This window comes from Neodiprion fabricii, chromosome 3, assembly GCF_021155785.1.
Source record: "Neodiprion fabricii isolate iyNeoFabr1 chromosome 3, iyNeoFabr1.1, whole genome shotgun sequence".
Classification (NCBI taxonomy): domain Eukaryota; kingdom Metazoa; phylum Arthropoda; class Insecta; order Hymenoptera; family Diprionidae; genus Neodiprion; species Neodiprion fabricii.
The window spans coordinates 1,252,028-1,273,668 of NC_060241.1; the positions used below are offsets into that span (position 1 = coordinate 1,252,028).

Genomic DNA, 21,641 nt, shown 5'->3' on the forward strand with positions numbered 1-21,641 from the left:
GGCTTCGACAATTTATTCGCCGGCACCTCGGCTGATTACCTAGCTCGAGGTACCTGCGATTGCGGTTTACCGTAATTGAGTCTCTCCCCTTCTCTGTCAACCCACCCCTAGACCATTTGCTTCCTGAAGCTAAGTCGCTGCATCCGTTACTTAAACAGTTCCGTTCGCTGCTCGACTTATCGTCGCGGCGCCGTTTATCGACGATGGAGATTTAACCCCCGAGGAAGTTCGCCGAGCTTTCGTAGCTCTAGCCAACTTCGTTCGAGAGCTTAATCATCGTTGGGGTAAAATTTGTCCCCCCGTTGCCGAGCCGACGAGTTCAGTTAGCATCGGTGGAAACCCTCGAGTGACGAATCGAAACGGCGGAAAAATTTATCAATTTATGAATTTAGGAATTGATGTTTTGATGTATCGACTAATCGTACCAACCCGAGCCCACGTTCACTCTGGAGAAGAAGACGCAACCACCGGCGCGTTGAAATTAGCCAGCAAATCAGTCATGATTTAATCCAGCTGGAAGGTCACCGAGTCAATTGCCAGAGGAAGAATTGAGCTGGCGCAGCTGACTGGCGAAATATTCGTTCCGAAAAGAAGGTCGAATTTATACTATACAAACGCTCGGCAATTCTTTGAAACGATGAAAGTTTTTACGAGATAAAGATTTTTTTTTTCTTTTGGCAAGCATGAATCAATCGTTGGCGAAATACAACCATATTTTAGACCTGCGTGTCGATACATTCGGCGACTTGTCGATTATGAAGAGTTTTCGCCAAATTCCGAATTTTTTAGCGCCGAAACTTAAAGTTTCGAATGGCCCGAAACCCGACGCTCAAAGTTCCGAAATCTGAAGTTGCGATACAGCAAAGTTCCGACGAAGCAAATTTGGAACTTCAAACCCGCCCCTAGGAGACAACGGACCATTCGGCCGTTAGACGATCACTCCGAATACGATCTTTTTACGAGTTTCGTCCACAAAATTTCAAGAGCTAAGGTCAACTCCTCGCCTCAAGTCCAAGTTCCTTAGAATTTCTACACGAGAATTCGCAATTACATTGTCCGTTGTCCATTTCAGATTGGACATCTCGACATATTTTTCCATCGAAATCTGAATCAATAATTTTTTTTCCAACGATCATTCAACAAGGTACCTTCCGATGAACATGAACCTCTCTGTCAAATTCAGCCTCCTCGACGCTCCCAACAGGCCGCGCATCGTCATGCCCTCGCAGAAACAGACGACAACATTCGCGGCACGATCCTGATTCAGGTTCGTCAGGACTCTGTCGAAGGCCGCGTCCTCCGCTGTCGAGAGAACAGCGTCTTCTCGAGCAACGCAGACTCCGCTTCGTTCGGCCAGCTCGCGAAACGCCGCGATTCCACTCTGGCCATAATTTTCTGAAACAAAAAGAAAAAGAAATACATAAAGAAAGAAAACAGTTATTTTCTCAACCGTTTCCGTCACAGCGGAACGCTCAGCGTCCCGCCTCAAAAATTTCCGTGTCCTACCCTTATCGCAGTTTATTTACAACTTCAAATGATCTTTGTTACTTCAGATTTGGGATCAGCGTCCCAAAAAACCCCGGAATAACAAGTTTCGGCGAGAGTCATTATATTTTTGATTTTTCTTCCGCCATGTTGGAACCGCCATTTTCGATTTAGAAATCATCAAATTCTGACTTCGGATTCGTGATCGGCGACCGGAAAAAGTCCCCGAGTAACAAAATTCAGGCCAAAATATTGAGTTGAAAAACGTGCGACTGTAAGGGTTAAAGAAAACCGTGTTTCGTTAGTCACACAGTCGACGGATGTCAACAAAATTATTTTCACCCAACCTCGTCAATGAACGAATCAAAATATTTCAAAAAAAGATTCGCACTTTGACAGTTAATGGGGAAAGAGAAAATAAAATATCAAGATATGACGAAAATCGATAAATAGAGAAAAACTGCAAACGCGACAGATTTGTCGTCGCGTGAATAAAATCGTAAATATATATATTATATATATTATATATATATATACGCCCCGCCGATCCTGCATGTTTCGCATCGGGAAACCGCGGTAACAGTTTCCGTTTCCGTTGTAGAATAAATTTGTCCCAACAACTTGAAATTCGCTGACTCTGTCGGGTTCCTATAGTTTCTCGTATGGATATAGAAACGCATGTACAACCATACACATGGATATACACTTAATATTCCAAGTGCATTTGAAGTTTCGGAAAATCGAATGTGCGAAATCTTGCGAAACGTATTCTCGTGATTATGACGAGGTATGTACCTACCTATAAACGGAACCGAATACCGTCACTCCGTGAACGAAGATAATTATCACCGTACGTAACAATGGCAGGTTAATTTACCGCAAAAGCGAACAAAGGGTAATTAGAGTGTGCGTTTTATCCTTTTTTTTTTTTTTGTCTTTTTGTTCCCACTCCTTTTTCCCCTTTTTATCCTGTCACGGTGTGGATGGATTATAACCGTGCCTTGAATTCATATCTCGAAGCAACCATTTACGAAACGTCAATACGGAGACAATACAAGATAAGAAGAAAAGAAGGGTAAGAAGAAAGGAAAGGGGGGGGAGGGGGATAAAAGCGCAACGAAACAGAATGAAGCCGAATCCGCGAACTCATTCACGACAATTAAACGGATAATTTATATAGACATACTTTTTTTCTCTTCCCTCATTTCCTTTAAAGCACCCTTCGCTTCGAGGCAATTCGTCCCTGCGCTAACGCTCTTTCCAAGGATACATTATAGTCGACGTTACCAGCCCCGCTTGAATTTGGTCGGAAAAAAGATGGGGGTAAAAATGAACTTGAACCCCGGGAATCCCCTGGCTTGTAAAAAGGATTGAAAAAAATCTATGTATCCCGAAACGCCGGGGGGCGACTGCCCGCTGCCACCTTCGATGTGCTTGCAGCGTGAATTTATGAGGAAAGGTTTATTGGCTCGAGTCAGCTAACACTGATGAGGTTAAGGAAGGACTCCTCGTTTCGGCGTCAATGGTTTTTCTCGATTCGCCTCTTTTCTACATTCCGATTTTATCTCTTCTCAATATTCGACGGAAATCCCGAAGGTCGTAGATGGGGGGGGAAAAAAAAATAACTATATCTATACCCCGTAGAGGCTATAAGTCGAAAAGCACCGATTTTGCCTCTGCGTGAAATCTGACGAAGATTTATTCGGGCATCCGATCTGAACTGATCGTCATTTTTTCTCCTCCGTAAACTTGCTTCAACGTCAACAGTTTCATACGAGTATCCATCTCAATGTGAAAGAATTCACGAATATTTTTTTTCACCACAGATTCGTCCGCACGTTCCGTGTCTGTCACACTTGAGGTCTGAAAATAAAATGAATGACGTACGTATAGGACGTGTTTTTTTTTTTTTTTTTTTTTTGGAAAAAACCTTTCAATTAAATTTACTGCAACGAATCACCGGACAGCCGGAGCTTTGATCGCTTTGCAAAGCACCGAAACGCCAACCCCTTAATTACCCGTTCATTCCCGTCTCCATTCACTCAGCTGTCGCTCCGTTCGTGATTGTGTACACTTTGCGAGATCGAGCTTTACAACCGTGGTTTTTGTTTTTCTCTCTCTTTTTCGTGCAAACAGTTGTTTTTTTTTTTTTCACCCGATCCGTCCATGTCACGTTTCGGGGGTAAATAAAGAACCCGGAGAGGAACGCGAATAGAATAATTGGAAAAGGGTGAGCTACAAAATCACGACCAACGATTATTTATACGCTAATTTTATTTGAGAGCGCGATTTTTCAACGGATAGAATTTTTTTTTTCGAGTATGTTTGAGTCCGTAGATATTTATATGCTGCATATAACGCGATGAATCAACCTCTGTAATACAATACATACACCAGCGCCACACCATGATCAACCGCAACTCCGTATCATGGCGCTCCGAATGAACCCAACGTGAGAATAATTACGCCGGATACTTTGACGTAGGATTCACACGTGTGAAAATATATCCGAGAAGCTTTTAAGACCGGTCGTAACTCAGGTTGAGCGTCAGTCCGATATCTGTTCCACAATAAAAGGCCAGGAATTAAATATTGAGATACATGCTTTTTTGTTGCCGATACGCGCGCGCACGTGGCCAAATCATGAGTGGAGTTTCTGTTCTAAACTTTATTAGCCGCGTACGAGATACTCGATAGTACTGAGAGCCGCTCCGCGAAACAAACTTACGCCCTGCAACGGGGCTAAGTTCAGACCATTCGTCGAGCCGAGATTATTTCATTTGTACGCAACAGAGAACTGTCGAGATCGACGGTTTGATTCGGAAATTCGAGAGCACCCTCAAACAAGATATTTTTAGAAAAAATTCCAAACAAGAAGTACTCGAGGAAATGAAAATCAAGAATAGACGCAGATTTTGCGTATACGCTTTTTTTAATAATCTACGAAATTTTGAGACGCTCAAAAAACGAATTTCAGCGATTTTTGAATGAGTTCCGGTGCGGTTCTAAACTGAGCGGAGTGACGAGACAAGGAATAATTGAATTCATAACGAACGAATGAATCGATCCGCGAGTGAACTTTTCAGGGACGACCGACTGGGAATCAGGCACCAATTCCGAAGTTGGTAGGTACGAGGCAATCAACGAAGCAATTCGAGGATTGCGGAATCGACGTCGCTTTGTGTAGAAGGCCACCTGGCCGAGGGTTTCGATATGCGGGGGACTCCAGCGGGCAGATACGAGGTGCACAACGGGACTCAGGCCTTGGGGACAATGCATTCATGCGCGTTGTGCGGCAAGATTTGATCGAGGATCTCGGGAATTGCTAATTGGGAATGGGGGATGACACACTCACCGTCAGTGTTGACGATGGACACGTAGGTCCAGTTGAAGTATCTCACCAGATCCACCAGCAGCTGGGCCTGGTAATGATCCGACGGTACGACTCGCAGGAACGTCGAGTACCTCGACTTGTCGGTGAGGTCACGTGACGTCGACGAATAACCGACCTAAAACACGGCGGCTTGAGTCCGACAGATTTTCAAGCCCGATCGTAATTATCTCCCGGTAAGGAAACAAAACGTGAAAACACTAAATTGAGTAACAACGGTATAACAATCATTCGGCAGCGATGACTTTGGAGAAGAACTTTTCAAGTGAACACTCCTTCAGGAAAATAGTTTCGTATCGTGTTGGCAGCTTTGGACACCTAAACTTCCTTTCGTGATCCAAGAAGTTTCGTAAGATCTTTGAAATGTTGGGAAAATCGGTTGGCTTCCGATGACGTGGTCTTTTTCACCACTTCAAGCAACTCTAACGTTTGATAGAGACTAAAGATTGAGACTAGTTCCCAAGGAAATACGAATAGTAACAGGTTATATCTGGTTCGGGTCAAAAGAATCGGAGGCATTGGTTCGAAATCTACTCGGACCGATGAACAAAAGAAGAATTTGATTAATCACTGACCACCGCAAGATCTAAATTTACTCAGCTCCACTCACCTGTGGAATGGAGAAAAGCTGAAGCAGGTTTTGAACCTGAAGAGTGACGGAACTCGATCCTGGTCCAACAACGCCGACAAGCGGAGCTTTTCCGTCGGGAGTCTCCTGCTGGAACATTGAAAACAAACAACGACTTTGACGGTCATAAATTGGAAGCAGAGCCAGGATAGCTGAGGATTTGAATAGGGACCTGAGGCGCGGCTTGCAAGCAATGCGCAGTGTCGGCGTTCTGCGAGAGTTGAGACTGAGTGAGCACCGGAGTTATGGCGTCTCGAACCAGTTCGATGCTCTGCTGAAGAGCGACCGGAGCCGACCAGCACGAGTCCCTGGCCTCGAGTCCGAGGGTGACGCCTGAATGAGAAGAAGACGAAGGGCTGACTCTTCCGTTTTCATTTGCTACGCGTCCGTCGCGAAGACAAGAACTCACCAGGTAAAATACTGCTGTTGCTGTTGATCTTGTCGAGGGTGATGAGGGCCGTTTCGACCCGTTGAATACCGTACGTTTCGCGCACTTCACCGCAGACCAAAGCACCCTGACCACCTCTGGGGGTTTTGTGAACGCTGAAGAGGGCACCGATGACCAAGTCACCTTTGACTCTAGCCGACGGATCCCCGGCAGCAGCGACGCCGACAAACGTGGCTAGGAAGTAAACGATCAGCAGCATGTTTCGAACGGGATCCGGAGGCTACGTTCGGCGAACTTCCGGAAGCTCGAGCGCCGTTTTCACTATCGAACAATGGCCGGACGGTGGTCGAGCGTTTGAGCTGCTCATCTTGGTGCCGTTGATGCGATGTTTTTTTGCACCCTTATTTCCTGCTTGCATAACGCGGGCTAGCTTCCGCAATGTTGTTCACTTTCCGCAACGGGAATGGAATGGAATCGCCGCTTCCCGTGTGTAATGTTCCATCAAACCGCCTCAAGTACGTTTAATGCAGATTTGTTTGAACGTGGAGATTGAGTCTGGAACAAAAGAGGATTGCGATCACTCAGCAAAGATTGGGATAATACGATGGGAAGGGCGCGCAGGATTGCTTGCTTTTTTTACGCACATTCATTACAAGACCGCGGGGATCCTCGCGAAATTTCATACGTCACATATAATGCGACTTATTCGCGAATCACGGCTCGATCACGGAGCTCTATTTTCTTCCAAAGACAATTCCACGGTATAATGAAGACGCTGATGGAACTTGGTCCAATTTTTTCTCCCCCTATCCTATATTTGACGTTAGATTATTCGCTGATCGCCGTTACGCCCGTCAAAATCAGATCACCATAGTCGCAATTACATATCTCTTCCATTATCTCTTTTCCTCGTCTCAAGATGAAATTGGTATCCAACTCTCCTCGAACGAATCTCATCGTGATAAAAGTAATGCCGTACCAGACCTACACATATACAAGTATATCTATATACCGGAAATTTACTCTCGTCGCGTCGTTTTAAGCCAGTCAAACCGTCACGATGAGCGGTTAAATACGACGTCCAATATAACGAGTGGATTATGTTACGGTATGTGCGGACGAGTATGAGACCACTGTCCGACTTTACCCAGTGTCCGTCAAATTCGTTCCAATTTTTTTCTCCATTTCATGATCAGCAAAATCTAATCGCGCGATAGAAACGATCTCCACCAACAGCTGAATAAAATCATTCCACGATTGCACAGTGTCCTGAGGGATAGTGGAAAAGAAATGGAGAGAAAAAAAGATCGGAATACCAAGAGAGAAGAGGGGAACAATGGGACGCGAAATGAAGGGTTGATGTACGAGTAAAACGGTGAATAATAAATCCTGCCACCCGAAATTTACACGCGAGCAGATGCTTGTACAATCCGTGTTAAAGACGTGCGGATAGACGGTTAAGCCAACCACAGCTTTAAGTACATCACGGTAATGCGATTCAATGAGAATTTACACCCTGTAACGTAAAAGCGACGGATTTTCACCAAAGTTCGTCGCGAGTATATGCGCGGATACTAATCCTCGGGAATTAGATACCTTGATGAAAACGCTATGCGCTTTATATAAAATTGTAATTATTGTATATAAATCGTATTGCGGTATACATATAGTATAATTAATCGTGCGAAGGATGCGTGATCGAGTGACGTGATCGTCTTCAAGTATATGGGGCATTCCACGTCAAAGTAGCAACCCGTGCGCCTCATCCGCTTCGATTTTAATTACTTCTTAGTATGATATTCGTAAAGAACCAAAAGAATCTCGGAATATTTTTCAATTTAGTTTTTTCGTGCCGGAATTGATGGTTTTTTTTCTTTTCCTCTATCTAAATTGATCACGGAATCGTTGAATTTTATATCGAGGTATGTGAAAAACAAAAAAGCAAAAACAGTTCCGACATGGAAAGTCTAAAAACTTGCGAAAAAAAAAAAAGTAACAAAGTAGGGGGTGAGGTACATGGGCTGCTAATTTGACGTGAAATGCCCCATATACTTATACTGTCCAAGTCACGATAAGCTTTATTGGATATAATTGGCTCGATGAGGTGAAAATTCTCTATCGTAAAAAAAGAAAGATTGGGCATATTTTAGACCCGCCTGTACGTCCCATGCATCCTGGAAATATAGAGTGGTAAAAATGAGTCGTTGTTTCGAGTATTGATCGATCGAAAAACCGAATGACGGAGAGGCCGATGCCCCGTGCTGTTATATGTAGAGACGTGGGGGCAAAGTTTGTAATCGTGGATGAAAATATTTCGAACCACGTGTTCAGGCTCGTTCAGGCGCGTATGACGAAAGCAGTCGGAGAGTAAGTAATGACCGAAGCACAGAGGGGCACTTCGGTAAAGTTTTCGAAAATCCTTGCAAGCGCGAAGCTTTTATTATACGTACCCATACGGCATAGGGTTAATTTCAACACCGGCAATTTTACTCGACGATTCCGATCATTATCCAAGCTGGCTTGCAGAATGCGGCTGAATCGAAACAAAGAAGCACGGAGAAATATATCCGCGTGTATTTTATACCGTCAACGTGGAAAAATAGCTACACGTGTCTACAATCGTAACAACCGCGGGATACGCGAGTTGTGTATGCAAGAAAGAAGGCGAATTAGCATCGGCGATCCAAACGTGAAACCGAAATCGTTGAAAAGCGCTGATACGCGGGGCAGAAATCTTCGTCAGCGAATCAAGGTCGAAGATCTTTCATCAGGGGATAACTAGAGTACGGTATATACGTTTATTATACTTTTATATAAATGTACATCCGTCGGTAGTTATTTACGCCGTAAAGCTCGGCTTTTTACCCCTCCCTCGAAGCTTTCTCATTTTCTTTCCTTCTCCCATTCTTTCATATTCCGTGTCGCCCTAACCGACGCGATGCCGCCAACGAACGGGGGATTTTCATTCAAGGTGAATACATATCTGTAAAAAAAGACTGCAACGAAAGAGAGAAAGAGAGAGAGAGAGAGAGAGAACGCTCGTAACAGAAGTCGAGTCTAACCGTGCGTGGAATGAACCCTCCGTATTCTCTTCTTCCTTCTTTAGCGGCTGCTTTTATCAACACGCAAAGAAGAGCGACGAGTAACCTTTATTCATACGGAGTAATTTTTTTTCCTTACAACTCTTTTTCGTGCAATTTTCCGCAAAATTTTGCATAAAATCAAACAAAGTAAACGTAACGAAAATATTCTAGTCGGAAATATCGTTGATTATTTACTTTTGTTACGCGGAGTGAAAGAAGGAGTAAAAAAAATTTTGCCCAAAATTCTAAACTTAGAGTGAAATTTTCACGACTTGGGATCGTTTTTTTTTTTTTTTTTTTGTTTCTTATCCTCCGCATTTTTATCGCTGCTTTTGTAGAGTGTCAACGAGGAAAAAAGAGCGGCACGGCAGGGGTGGTCGCGTCCCTATTCACAAAGCGAGGCCTCGTTGGACGGCGAACCGGCGGCCAGTAGTAGCGGAGCGTGATAGTCAGACACGCAGTAGTGGAGCTACTCGGTCCTCGCGTACCGTCGAACAGACGCGGAAAAAGCAAAAGCTCCGCGGTACCGAGATCTAAAATTAATTGCCAGCCAGTTTCTCATCCGTCGGGAGGAGTGCAGCCTCCTCCCCTTTTCCAAGGGTTGCCGTGTCAAGCGCCCTCGCGACGGGTAGGCAAGCTTTCAAAATCGCGAACAAACGAATATGCCGAATCTCGAGAGTTGAAAAAATAGACACGGGGATCGCGGGTGAAAAAAGTAGGATATGTAAGTCTATATGCGTTTCGCGAGAAGAAATTTGTTTTTTTTTTTTTCTTTCTCTTTTGTCTTTACGTAACAAATTAACTTACGAATTGGGCTCTTTGATTTACTTAATTGCTGATTATATTGAATAATGAACCCGACCAACGACGTCCGATCCTCGCCATTTTTTCATTTTCGTTCAAAAAATTCCTGTAATCGTACCGACTCTGAAATATTACTCTGCGTTTGTTCGAAATTTTTATTTAACCAGTTGATCAAGTATTGAGAGTGATTTTGAAACGGACCTGTTTTAAAATTCTCAAAAATTCTCAAAAATTGTATTTTCTTTTGCAAAAATTTTAAGAGCGGGACAAAGAAATTCAAAACAAAAAAAAATTTTTTTTTTCAAAAAAACAGACAAAATACGAGATCGAACGAAATTGAAACATTAAGAATCGAGGGAAAAACAAAAATTGCGAGGGGAAAGAAGAGAGGAGTAAAAAAAAAAATATTATGTAAAAAAAAATAAAAATAAGAACGAATCAGGCACAAAGGTGAGAGAGTAAGAATGGCTGAAACGACCGGTTGTTTGTATACCTACTCGTACTCGCGTGTTGTACAGCCTCGTGTCGCTTATTATAGGATACAGGGCTGAATGGGGCAGGTTTGAGGGGCGAGATAGAGGCGGTGATGACGACGGTGTACGAGGGCAGGTATCCATATAATACCTATCATCCGACCGAACACGGACGCGTTCATCTAGCGAGCTTTATCGGGCAGCGAGATACCGCGGAATAATAATATAAAGGCGAGATAGTGCGTACGTACTACATGTGCCGCACGCAGACTCTGCTCTTAACTCCTCTCTCCTCTCTTATCTCATCGCGAACGAACGCACTTTACTTCGCCAGCCAGCTAGCCGCCCCCTCGCTCACCTAGTTCCTGGATATACACGCCCTGAAAATCCCCGACGGGCTTAGAGTCTGGCAGAAATTAAACCATTCGCTTTCTCGTAGAGAATTTTTTTCAAAATTCAAATCGAAAATATTGGCTCCAAAGTTCCGAAATTAAGAAAAAAAAAATCAGAATTCGGCGCTTTCGAAACTTTTCCAATTCGTAATTTTAACCCCGCCCCGATGGATCTGTATCGAAAGACGGCATACTTGAAAAGTCGTCCGACAATACTCGAAGTGACGTAAAATCCGTCGTGATTGGACTTGCGAAGAGCTGAGAACCCGAGTGAATATACGCCCCTCCCGGAAAACATGCTGTCACAAGCAAATTGTCGATATCGTATAAAATATCGCGTACATGATACGTACGTGCCATGTATACACGTTTTCACATGTCAAGCCCCGCAACGACAAAATTCCTAGCAAGCCGGGATATCACGATTGGTAAATATCGACAATATATTTATTTGCGTAGGCAAGCGGGTAGGTTGAATTCGATTATAGACGACTGGCAGGTGGCCAGCACAATTCAAACGCAGATTCTACTGCCAGGTAGATAAAAGCGTTTAGCATACCTGTAGACAATTATCCATTACTCTACCACGCATACATATATATTTATTTATTTATCCGTCCTATTTCCCTCCTTATTGGATAACCTATTTCAAAGAATCGTATCAACTCCGTGGCAATACGTGAATTAATTGCGTGCGTAAGGTCGTTTGCGAACGACGTTTAAAACCACATCCGGAGACATTTGATCTCAATTCGCTGTAACTCATTTTTTATCATTTTCCTGTATTTCTCCGTTTAATCGTATTTTTTACCATACGATCCTCTCCTCAACTCTTACACTCGTGTTATACGATCTTAGATCTCATTGTTTCAAAATTATCACCGATGATGCAACGGCACCAACATATCTTACCGGGAAATTATGGACGGGGTGTGTTAATTAATTGGAACTCCGCAAACGGTTGCAAAGATATTTATCTCGCGGTTCTTTACAATTCTGCGTTCTAATACCATATAAATCACACGTCAATGTTCAGTGATCACTGCAATAAATAAACTCTAATGCCATATAGGTAATAATAACTTTTCATTCCGTCTCTTCAAATTCTGAGAAACAGAAGAAATAAATGAAACGAGATTCGGGGTTGCGAATGAGGTGGAAACGAAATATCTCGACAACCGTTGCTGTTTTTTTATTCCAAAATGTGTCACCTGCTTTTCGAAAAACGAAATTCTCTAAACAATTGTACGATGCGATTAGTATGAAATTTTAGTATACCAGGCATCGAGTTTGTTTAAAGTGTTTGCAGAATATTTCTATGGGTGAAAAGAATTAGGATACTTGAGGATTAATTCCGTTTCCATTGTCACGCGTTTGGTTTCCTGCGGATCAACGTTTGAATGAACAAAACCGGGCGAGAAATGAACAATTCAAAGCTAAATTATCCCTTTTAGAACTCACAGGCGAAGCGATTTAGCCGTAGTTTTGTCTGAGCTGGTGGTTTCATAATTTACATTCATTACATCGAGCCACTTACCAGTTGCGTAGCTAACGTCGAAAGCTTGCGCGCAGAGTAAGGCTTGTATGGGCAAAGACGGCTTATCTTCATTTATCCACGTTCATTCTGGGTTTTTTCTCTCTATTGTTTCTAATTAAAAATTACAGAAACAGAAATCCGCGTTATATAGTACAGGTAGCGTGTACGCGATAAAAAGGATTTCCTCTCACCACTTTTTATTTCGTTTATCATTTTTTTTACGAAAGTCGGAACTCTGAATAGCACTCCGTAATTATTTCAAACTTTCCTCTAAAATTGGTTTTTATTAAAAAAAAACACACACACATTTTTAAGACTAAAACTGAATGATATTTTTGTGATTTTCAGAAACATTCTCAAATATTCTTCGATCGAAGACGATTATTTGAGGCGAAATCCTAAAGTGGAAACTATTTACTTTGCATATTTAGTTGACTAATTTCTAGAAAGTAAACATTCCTTAATTTGCTTAATTTAGTTTTTTCATTGGTAATTATTTATTTTTATACACGAAACGGATAATTATACACGTGCAAAAATGAATAATTATCAATGAAAATACGAAATTAAGCCAATTCAGGAACCCTTATATTCTTGAAATGCGTCAGATAAGTATGAAATGAAATAATTTCCACTTCCGGATTTGGTCTCAAATGATCGTCTTTGATCGAAGAATTTTTGACAATTTTTTCCCAAATTTCAAAAATGTCATTCCGTTTTCATCTTTAAAACTTGATAAATAAATAAAAAAAAAAAACAATAACGGTTTGAGAGAAGTTTTTTAAATATATCACGAGTGCTGTATAGCGTTAGGAAAATCGTATAAAAAATGATTCGCCGAGTTGGCGTGGAAGATACCTCGGGTATGTTTTGCAATCGCTGTTCCTTGTATCACGATTATTTTTCCACACTGTCAAAATGGATCACAATAAAATTTTTATCAATCACGCTCACTCGACAGATCAATCGAATTTCATTAATTGTAAAGTTTTACACAGTTTTAGTCTGTATAATCGAACACCGATTTATTTTCTTGTCGGCAATTTACAATCAAGTTTTCAATACAAGGGAAAAGGGCACGGAAACAAATCCAATTCAACGATTCGCCTCGGAATCAATCAGCCGCGCGTTATATTTACGGTTCGTCACTGGCGGCCGGCCAGCGTCTCGGTACCGCGTGAGGTTCAAACTGCGATCAAGCGAAAAGTTCGCGGCGAGGCGTCGGGACGCCAGCGCCGTCTGGATCCCTCAACCTTTTCTGGCTCTCCCGCCTCAGCCGCGCGCATCCAGAAACAACGCGCTTCGTACGCGAGAAATTGACGGGATCGCGAGACGCGCGCGCGATTCGAAAATCGACTCACCGATTCAAGCCAATAATCCCGTGATATCTTCGTCGAAACGCAAGTATATAAACAAAGTTCCGTTGGTTCTGTGACAAACTGGAAAGCCTTGCTTTCATTGATTGTCAAGAGCTTTGATTTCCGATTGAATGAACGGGATTACGTTTAGTTTTTTTTTTTTTTTGATTTTTTTTTTGGGGGGGGGGGGGGGGTTTCCCGCACGAACGAAGAAGCGAAAATCGTCGAAAGGTGGGAGAGGGGTGGGATTGTAACAAGAGTAAGAGAGTAGGGTCGACAATTGGCGGCGAGAGGATATTAAGTGGGAAATTGCGGGGGATGAAAACGCCGACTGTTCCAGGTTTTGATATCCGTCGACGGGTCGGCGTCCCGGCTTCGATTTCCCTTCCACGCCTAGGCTCAGGGATGATTGTGAGCTAGAGAATCAGGAATTATTGGAGGGTGAGTCCTGGAAACACGCGGCAGCAGAAATATACGGTTGATTTAAAACGGTAGGTCAAAGAAATCGGAAGAGAATGTTCGCTTCTTTTTTTACCGCCTCAAATTTTCAACGCATCTACGTATCCCACTTTTTCTAAAATTCTCCAAGTTTTACATTTCGTTTAATACACGCCATGACGCCATTTTGTTAATAATTTCGATGACAAAAAATTCTAAAATATTCTTGATACTATAAATAACAAAGTCCTGAAACTCAAATTGCTCCAAATGTTTTCGTTTTCTTATTAAAAAGAAACTCCTGAAAATAGGTAAGATTTTATACCGTCCAAGCTGTAAACCCCCCTCCCCCGCCTTTAACCATTTCAAAGCTAAATTAGATCCTAGCGTTGCAATAAAATTTTTCGTCACGGTATCTTTCTGATTTTTATGATTCTGTATTCTTTGACCACGGTATTTAATTTGTTTCTAAATTTTCCTTAACACGTGTAAAAAAATTACACGCACGTCCATTACAGTGGACACGAATTTTCTTTTTTTTTTACAACTTCACATTAATAGGCGCCGAGCTTGTACATTTCTTTTTATGACACTTCAGACTATTCGAGAAACATTAGTTTTCTTATTTGCTACAGGCAGAAAATTAATTTCAAATGGGCTATAAAATTAAACACGAGATCGAAAATTACACGCATCTTTTTTCGACTACTTTAGCTGTACTTTTTTATTTTCGAATATTATTATAGTATTCGAATTGTTCGTAAAACCTATTCCTGAAAAAAAAAAAACCCGAGTAAAACTTTTGTCATAAATTTTTGCAATGTATGTACACTGGAACGGATAACAGTACCGAAAGGATTAAAACGTCTATAAACACGTCGAAAATTCATTCACTTGTCATACTTTTCTTTTCAGAATTACCATGATGATTTGTCAAATTATTGAAAAAAAAAAAAAAACAACATTATTTCGCCACAGAATCCTTTCAATTTTGATTACGAAATAATCTAAATCCACACGAAAGACTATCTATTTGAATTTTTTCCTGTCTGACAATGACTAGAAAAACGATAATTGTTAAATTCTTTCGAGGATAGAATTTCTTCTACCCGTATGCAGGTATGAAATTGAAATTGCATAGGATGGTGATAAAAGTCGTTGGTGACACGATAGCGGGCGCAAAATTATTGCAACGTTTTTACGACCAAGTCGTGAATGCCATTAAAATTGGTATCGCTAATGCCTGCACGATACGCTACAAATTCCTGCCGCCGCGACTCTCTCTGCTTTTCTCTCGCAACAAACACCCGCGAAATTGATAAGCGAGCCAAAAATGAGCGTAAAAGAATAACATTATTTTCGTACTAATGTGCAGGAATTTTTTTTTTTTCATACGTTTGCATGATTTTTTACATTTTTTCATTTTCCGTTTCTTTATTTTTAGAGAAAAAAAGGAGTTATTTATTAATCACCGTGAATATAAAAAACTGTATTCTCACTACATCTCCACGTTACGAAGTCTAGAGTACAATTTTAAATTATTTAAACATAACATTGCAAAAGATTAAATTATAACGACGATATTTTGAGAATGGGATAATGGATCCGAATTAAAATTGGTATAACCATGAGGTTTTCGAGTCGCTGAATGCGAAGTCGAAATCAGATTTGCAAAATTTAACTATAGCTTGTTCAACACCCTGAAAAAATAACTAAAACCCTTTGAATTTCGACGAAAATTGATACTCGAAAGTTTCTTGAATCGCTGATGACGAATCTGAAGTCAGATTGGTAAAACTTTTAATAATATTTCAGTTCGAAACGAGTTTGAAACCTGAAATTTCAGTGATTGTCCAAGGGTCAGTCAGTCGAGGCCCGTATTTTTCCTGTCGTCTTATCTTCTCGCCCGCGGTAAAGAAATTGGCACTGCCGTTTTTCCCTGCTCGTCAATTGAGAACCGAATCGCGTGACGTAAGACAGAGAAGCCACGTGCGTAACAGTATCCAGCGACCGCCGAGCTGGTCAAGAGACTGTAATCACACCGATGTAATCGCGTGTTAAATGCGTGTTAGTGACACGCGCACGCGAGCGTAAAAATACCGAAGCGCTTGTGCGTGCAGCTATAATAATACGAGAGCGTAGAAAACGCACAGAGGGAGAGGGAAGATTTGAATAAACCGCAACGCGACGAGGACGACCGTTATAATTGGTTCAGTCGATACGCAGCTATCATCGGGAACGGACGCGAGTCGTGAGCTGTGCGTGAATTGGTTATTAATTTTCTTTTTTGTTGTTGTTTTTTTTTTCTCGTTTCTTTTTTCCGTAAGAAGACCGGAAAACGTCGGGATTCAAAGTCAATCAATTGAGTTGAAATATTTTAAAAAAATTAACAATCCCTCCAATTTCCCACCGAGTCATGATCGGCGCTGGGGGAAATTCGCCGTTTTTCATTTTCCTCATCTTTTTTCTATCCGTCAAATCCGCAGACCCAAAAAGGTTTCTCGCTCAGGCCTTGACCATCGAGCCCAGCCACGGTGAGAGAAATTGCATTCCCCCTTTTTTTTTCGTTCGTATAATTTTTATTTTCACGTCTAAATTCTGTGTATAATAATTTTTTTTTTTTTTTACTACTCTCGTTCGATAAAACCTCATCAGTTCCTATCGGACGAATGATAATTACAGTTTACACCGATTGTTGTACTATATGGAATATTTTTTGAATGGCATCGTTGTTTGTATAGTTTTATGTAATTAAATACGCGGAAAGAATTTGTTTCTTTTTTCTGTTTTTGTCTCTTGAAAAGGCATTATAAGCTCGTCAGCTGAGAACGAGTCAAACCTGATCATTCTCTAACGCCTACGGTGAAACGCGGCTGATTGTGAAGAAATATTTTTATCTCTGTTTATACTATTTGTAAACTATCCTTGACTTTTGGCGATGAGCCATCGTCACTCGTAAAATTCATTGAGAAAAAAAAAAAAGGAACGTTAATGAAAAGCCATTCTACATCCAAGTGAAGGTAATATCGAAACAAATCCTCCTACTATGCATGATTTATCTTCGAAATTACAGGTTATTTCTTTCGGTCGAAGTTTACGTCGTTTGCGTAATTTGTCACGATTTTTAATTCTTTATTTATAACTATTATCATACGTCGATCATAGAAAAGAGTTTTGTACAATTAACCTAGATCATAATTTAACGTGGAGGCAAGGATGAAGATGGAGAAGTGAGAAGAAAATATGGAGCATGGAAAGAAGGAATAAAAAACAAAAAAAAAAAATGAAAGTACAACGCGGACTTTAAACTGGTTTATATATTGTACCCCATAAGACACGCACCTTTCTCCGCACCTGTGCACCACAGCCACACGTTACAAATAAACATCATCGCTGAATTATTTCCAACAGTTTTTGGCCCGTTGTGAAATTCCCACGTTTGCGGTATAAATTTCCCCGCCCGAGCGAATAAATCGACTTTTTATATCCAACCCCAACAAACACTTGTCTTGACCTTAGATTTATATATGTAATTTTATAAAATAAATCTCTAGCGGAATGAATTGAAAAGACGTGTGACGAAATAATTTTGCAACTTTTCTCTAATTCTTCTCGTTCTATCCCTTCTCGCGTACCACGCAAGAAATAAAAAAAAAGGAATCATTGGATCCGAAAGACAATATTTATTCCAGTACTTCTGACGTCAGATAATTAATCAATAAAAAAAAAAAATTGATTTTGCTTTCAAAACTGTTAAATTTGGCTGTGATTTTTCACTCGGCCGTTTTCGAGATCATCGCAAAAGTTCGGAGAACACTCTCGTCCCTTTCCATGGCGATGAAAAGTATGGCAAGAAAAATGTATTTCCGGCTTGTTTCCTTCTCTTTCGCAACGCTGGATTGATCGCAATGTGTGTTTTTCACGACTTTTGCAGACAGGCCGTGCGTCGTTGGTGACGCTTGGGCCGAGGAGTGCGTCAGCTGCGTTTGCCTCGAGGGTGGAAAAGCCTCGTGCAAATCGTCCTTTTGCGCAACGCGTCTGCGACGCGAGCTGGACGATTGCAAGGAGGGCGAGATCACCCACGTGGAGTGCAACACGTGCCGGTGCAAGAACAAGACGAGGGTTTGCACGAAAAATGATTGCGGAAAGGAGCGTCAGCCGCACGGTGGAGCGAAGCAGAATCACGCCGGGAGGAGTTACAAGAAACGCGAAAAAAGGGCGAGACGCGTCAAGGGATAAATGGACTCGCCGAGAGACGCGGTTTTCGAAATCGAACGGCTGTATAATTAAGGAGAAATTCAGAAAGCTGCGCGGTGAGAAATTGTCGCTGAAAATGTTGCGCCTGTTCGTCGTGAATTCCGGGAAAACTGCTTCGTCGATTTCGATTAATGTTTCATGAAAAAAAAAAAACGAATAAAGTATAGGGTATTTAGACATGATACGTGAAATTTTTCAAGCTTCCACCACTTCCGGTTACGGCATAGCGAATATTTCAATTTTTCAACAATTATTACACGCATCCGAATTATTAGAGGAATGACTCGAAGGATTTGGACTAAATTTTAGCGATCAAGTTTTCCGTATGGAAACGTGTCGCGAAGATTTTGATATTTTCAGTACTTCTAATTACGCGTATTCTCAATTTCAAGAAAACGGCGAAGTCAGAGGAATTTTAAGGGTGAATGAATCCGGACTTTTTTTTTAATTCTCGACGAGTATAATTCGTCTAAAATGTCTGCAAACACATCGAAGGTTAACTTTGTGCTGATTATTATACTCAAAATTATGAATAAATTATGCAATGAAGAACTGACGAATTTTGTAGAATAGCAACGACGATAATTGCGATAAGATATCGTTAATTTTCTACTGAAATTCTTGGAATTTAAAAAATTAATCGCGCAAGATCACCGCTTACTGAAAAAAAAAAAACATGTTTCAAGTGAAATTTTCTCTTTTTTCAATTATATACATCGATGTCACACGTAGGATAGGATAAGGAAAGTCTGAAATTTCAACAGCGAAAACGATACCTAATTTTGTAAGTACACAAATTATTCCAAAGGAAACCTCGTGTATCAATCAACCAGTGTTTCAAAATAAAATAAGGTCCAGATTTATTTTAATGAACAATTTTCTACAGAACGACGTATTATTTACAGTATGAAAAGTTGAAGGTAAGTGGTCAACGGGGTCAAAGGACGCGGTGAGTGAGGTTGATTTGCAACGTTGGACGAAACTCGTGCGCGCAGCCAGCGAGGCCTGCAGGTATCATTGTAAAAGTTTGTTTAACCGTGTAGGGTATAACAAGGGAGCGTTAATGCGTATTTTCCTTGGCTGGTTTCGTCGAGGCGCCCCTATCACGAAAATCTGGGAGGCGTAACTGAAACGAGGCCAAAACTCGAGCCAACCCGACGCAATCCGATACCCGAACCCAAACAAAGCGGGAACCCTTATAATTTTTAACAAGCTTTTCGCGTTGTTGAGTAATTCTTCGACAAATTATGTACGTACGATGTGACAAGCGCAGGTAAAAAGCATGTGCCTCGGATCCTGCGAGAGATATTTGTTATACCTATGTAGTCTAATTGTAAGTTGTACGGAAAACACGCAACGATCGTTTGCAACTTCAAATTTTTCCACAAATCGATATCGCGGTAGGGGAAATTCAAGTATCAGCTAATCCTAAAACAGGGATATAGGCCGTCCAGAGAAATGTCATCAAACGTTACTCTGTAGTATCAGGCATTCCAGGAAATTCAGAGTACGTGACCAAAGCCAAGAATAATAAAATAAAATTCTTTAAACGCACGCGTTGAAAACGCAACCTTAAAACGTTGAAAACAGTGTAGTGGGCAGAACAAGCTGACGTTACCAATCGTTGTCACTTGGCGTGGGATGCCAAAATTTGCAAAAAATGCGTTAGCCGATACTCGTATGGCCCCTAAGACACGTACGTGAAAATTTTGTCAGCGTTTACGGTATCGTGAAATCAAGATTGCTGAAAATTAGTGAAATCGTTAAACTCGCGTGGATCGACTTTCGATCGCGTCAGTTTCGTAATTTCATTGCTTATGCCTACATATACGGACATTCCTGCATAGATTCGTTGACAAATATTTCGACTCGCGTGAGTCAACAAGGCGGAAATCCCATCGATTATGAATAATTAAGTGACGCTCTTTCATTTGTAGAATATTAATACCATTGTTGTTCTAGGTAGCTTTATAAATACCTGCGACTATAATAGCAGATGATACAACAGCCCAAACGTGACAAAATTCTTTCTATTCTCCTTTATTACTTTCTGTCACCGTGGTTGAGTAATATTATTCTGATATCGACGAACGTAAGTTTTCGAACCTCTCGAATCCGGAAAACAGATTTTTAGAAAAATATCGGTCTGTCCGAAAGAACGGAAGCGACTGGATGAAAAAATTTAAAACTTACAGAACTTTGCAACGAAATGATGGGCATGAAAAATTGCCGTATCCCGTTGAATTTGAACTTCCAGTTCTACCGGAAGTACGTGTTTACCAAATGAACGATTACGTTTTCTCCAATCTATATATTTATTTCAAGAATGTTTCTAATATTTCTTTCAAAATTTTTTCATTTTTCGACAAGACCCACGGACTCTTCTCTTTTCATTGTAACGAAAAGTACCGCAAAAAAACTGTTTATTACCCTATGATTACACGCGCAAAGCGAAGGATGCGGACGGTCTAATCAGCCAAATTTTCTGCTCGTTACACGGCCCTCGTAGCAGCTGGGATCAGCGTACAATTTAATCCGTTATTAATTCAGAGATATAATGTAGCCACTTTGCGCCCTGCGCTCGGTTTTGGGGGAAAATCATCTTCATATACACGACACACGTAGGCACATTCAAAACACGTATGTATAACGAAGCACAGTGACCCAATTCTGCGAACTTTACTAATTGAACGAGCACTTTTCAAAATTGGCTCAGGAATGCCGCGTTATTACGCCCATGCCGAGCACGCGTCCTGTAATATTAACTAAGGCATATTCTCTGAGATCACGGTTGGCGCATTAATTATTTCTAACGCACAGAAAAGACAAGCTTTGATCCCATGTAGTAAGTTTTCATATTCTTTATCGAGATACTGAAATTTTCATTTCAATTGCACGTATTTATTGATGGAATCCGAAACATGCAATGCGTATAACACAACTCATTCACAGCAGCTGGTAATTGTTGTTAAAAAACAAAAACAAAAAAAAAAAAAAAATTTAATAGAACGGAAAAATTGCAGAAACGGACAAATATCGTTAAGGAATATTCGAGGAAACGAAATATTTGAATGAGGCAGTAACGAGGGCCGTTTTAATAAAACGCGGAAGCAATAATTAACGGGGAAAATCGCTAATTGGTTTGCTGAAAAAAAAAATTGAACAACCGTAAACGTAATAATGAACCGATGGGAGTTAAATTCAATTCGCAAAGGGGCAATTCAAGAAACAATAGAAGGCGAAATACACCACAGGACAAAACGTAAGGCGTGAGTGTCGCACGAGTTGGTGGAAATATTGAATCGAATCAAGTCTGGTATGTACGCGGAATTGCGAGAGTGTGTGCGATCTCTCTGTGTGTGAGACTACGTACACGTGCTCGTGTGGTGCTGTGCTCGCTTTAAATT

General features: G+C 41.1%; 2 protein-coding genes across 3 annotated transcripts in view; one reads left to right on the top strand and one right to left on the bottom strand.

The window, feature by feature from the left end:
- The window catches only part of LOC124177166 (metabotropic glutamate receptor 1-like), a 41,815-nt gene that overhangs the window by 16,614 nt on the left and 3,560 nt on the right, over positions 1–21,641 (bottom strand). Inside the window, exons 1-7 of one of the 2 annotated variants that reach the window (XM_046559241.1) lie at positions 13,040–13,535; positions 12,182–12,451; positions 5,914–6,447; positions 5,677–5,837; positions 5,487–5,594; positions 4,841–4,994; positions 1,149–1,395 (exon numbers count right to left, since the gene is read on the bottom strand). In XM_046559241.1, coding sequence (XP_046415197.1) covers positions 1,149–1,395; positions 4,841–4,994; positions 5,487–5,594; positions 5,677–5,837; positions 5,914–6,151 — 908 coding nt within the window. In that variant the 5' untranslated portion in view covers positions 6,152–6,447; positions 12,182–12,451; positions 13,040–13,535. Of the gene's footprint in view, positions 1–1,148; positions 1,396–4,840; positions 4,995–5,486; positions 5,595–5,676; positions 5,838–5,913; positions 6,448–12,181; positions 12,452–13,039; positions 13,536–21,641 lie in introns of those variants that run through there. The other variant, XM_046559242.1, reaches the window with a different exon arrangement.
- On the top strand, positions 16,181–18,786 carry LOC124177169. Its single transcript, XM_046559254.1, has 2 exons — positions 16,181–16,511; positions 17,912–18,786. Exons 1-2 carry the CDS (start codon positions 16,394–16,396, stop codon positions 18,214–18,216), a joined length of 423 nt encoding a protein of 140 aa, XP_046415210.1. The 5' UTR covers positions 16,181–16,393; the 3' UTR covers positions 18,217–18,786.

What these genes read in the sequence shown, in the direction of transcription:
- LOC124177169 (XM_046559254.1), top strand. Translation starts at nt 16,394, where the DNA reads ATGATCGGCGCTGGGGGAAATTCGCCGTTTTTCATTTTCCTCATCTTT. An exon ending in GACCATCGAGCCCAGCCACG is followed by an intron (nt 16,512 to 17,911) that starts GTGAGAGAAATT and finishes CGACTTTTGCAG; the next exon opens with ACAGGCCGTGCGTCGTTGGT.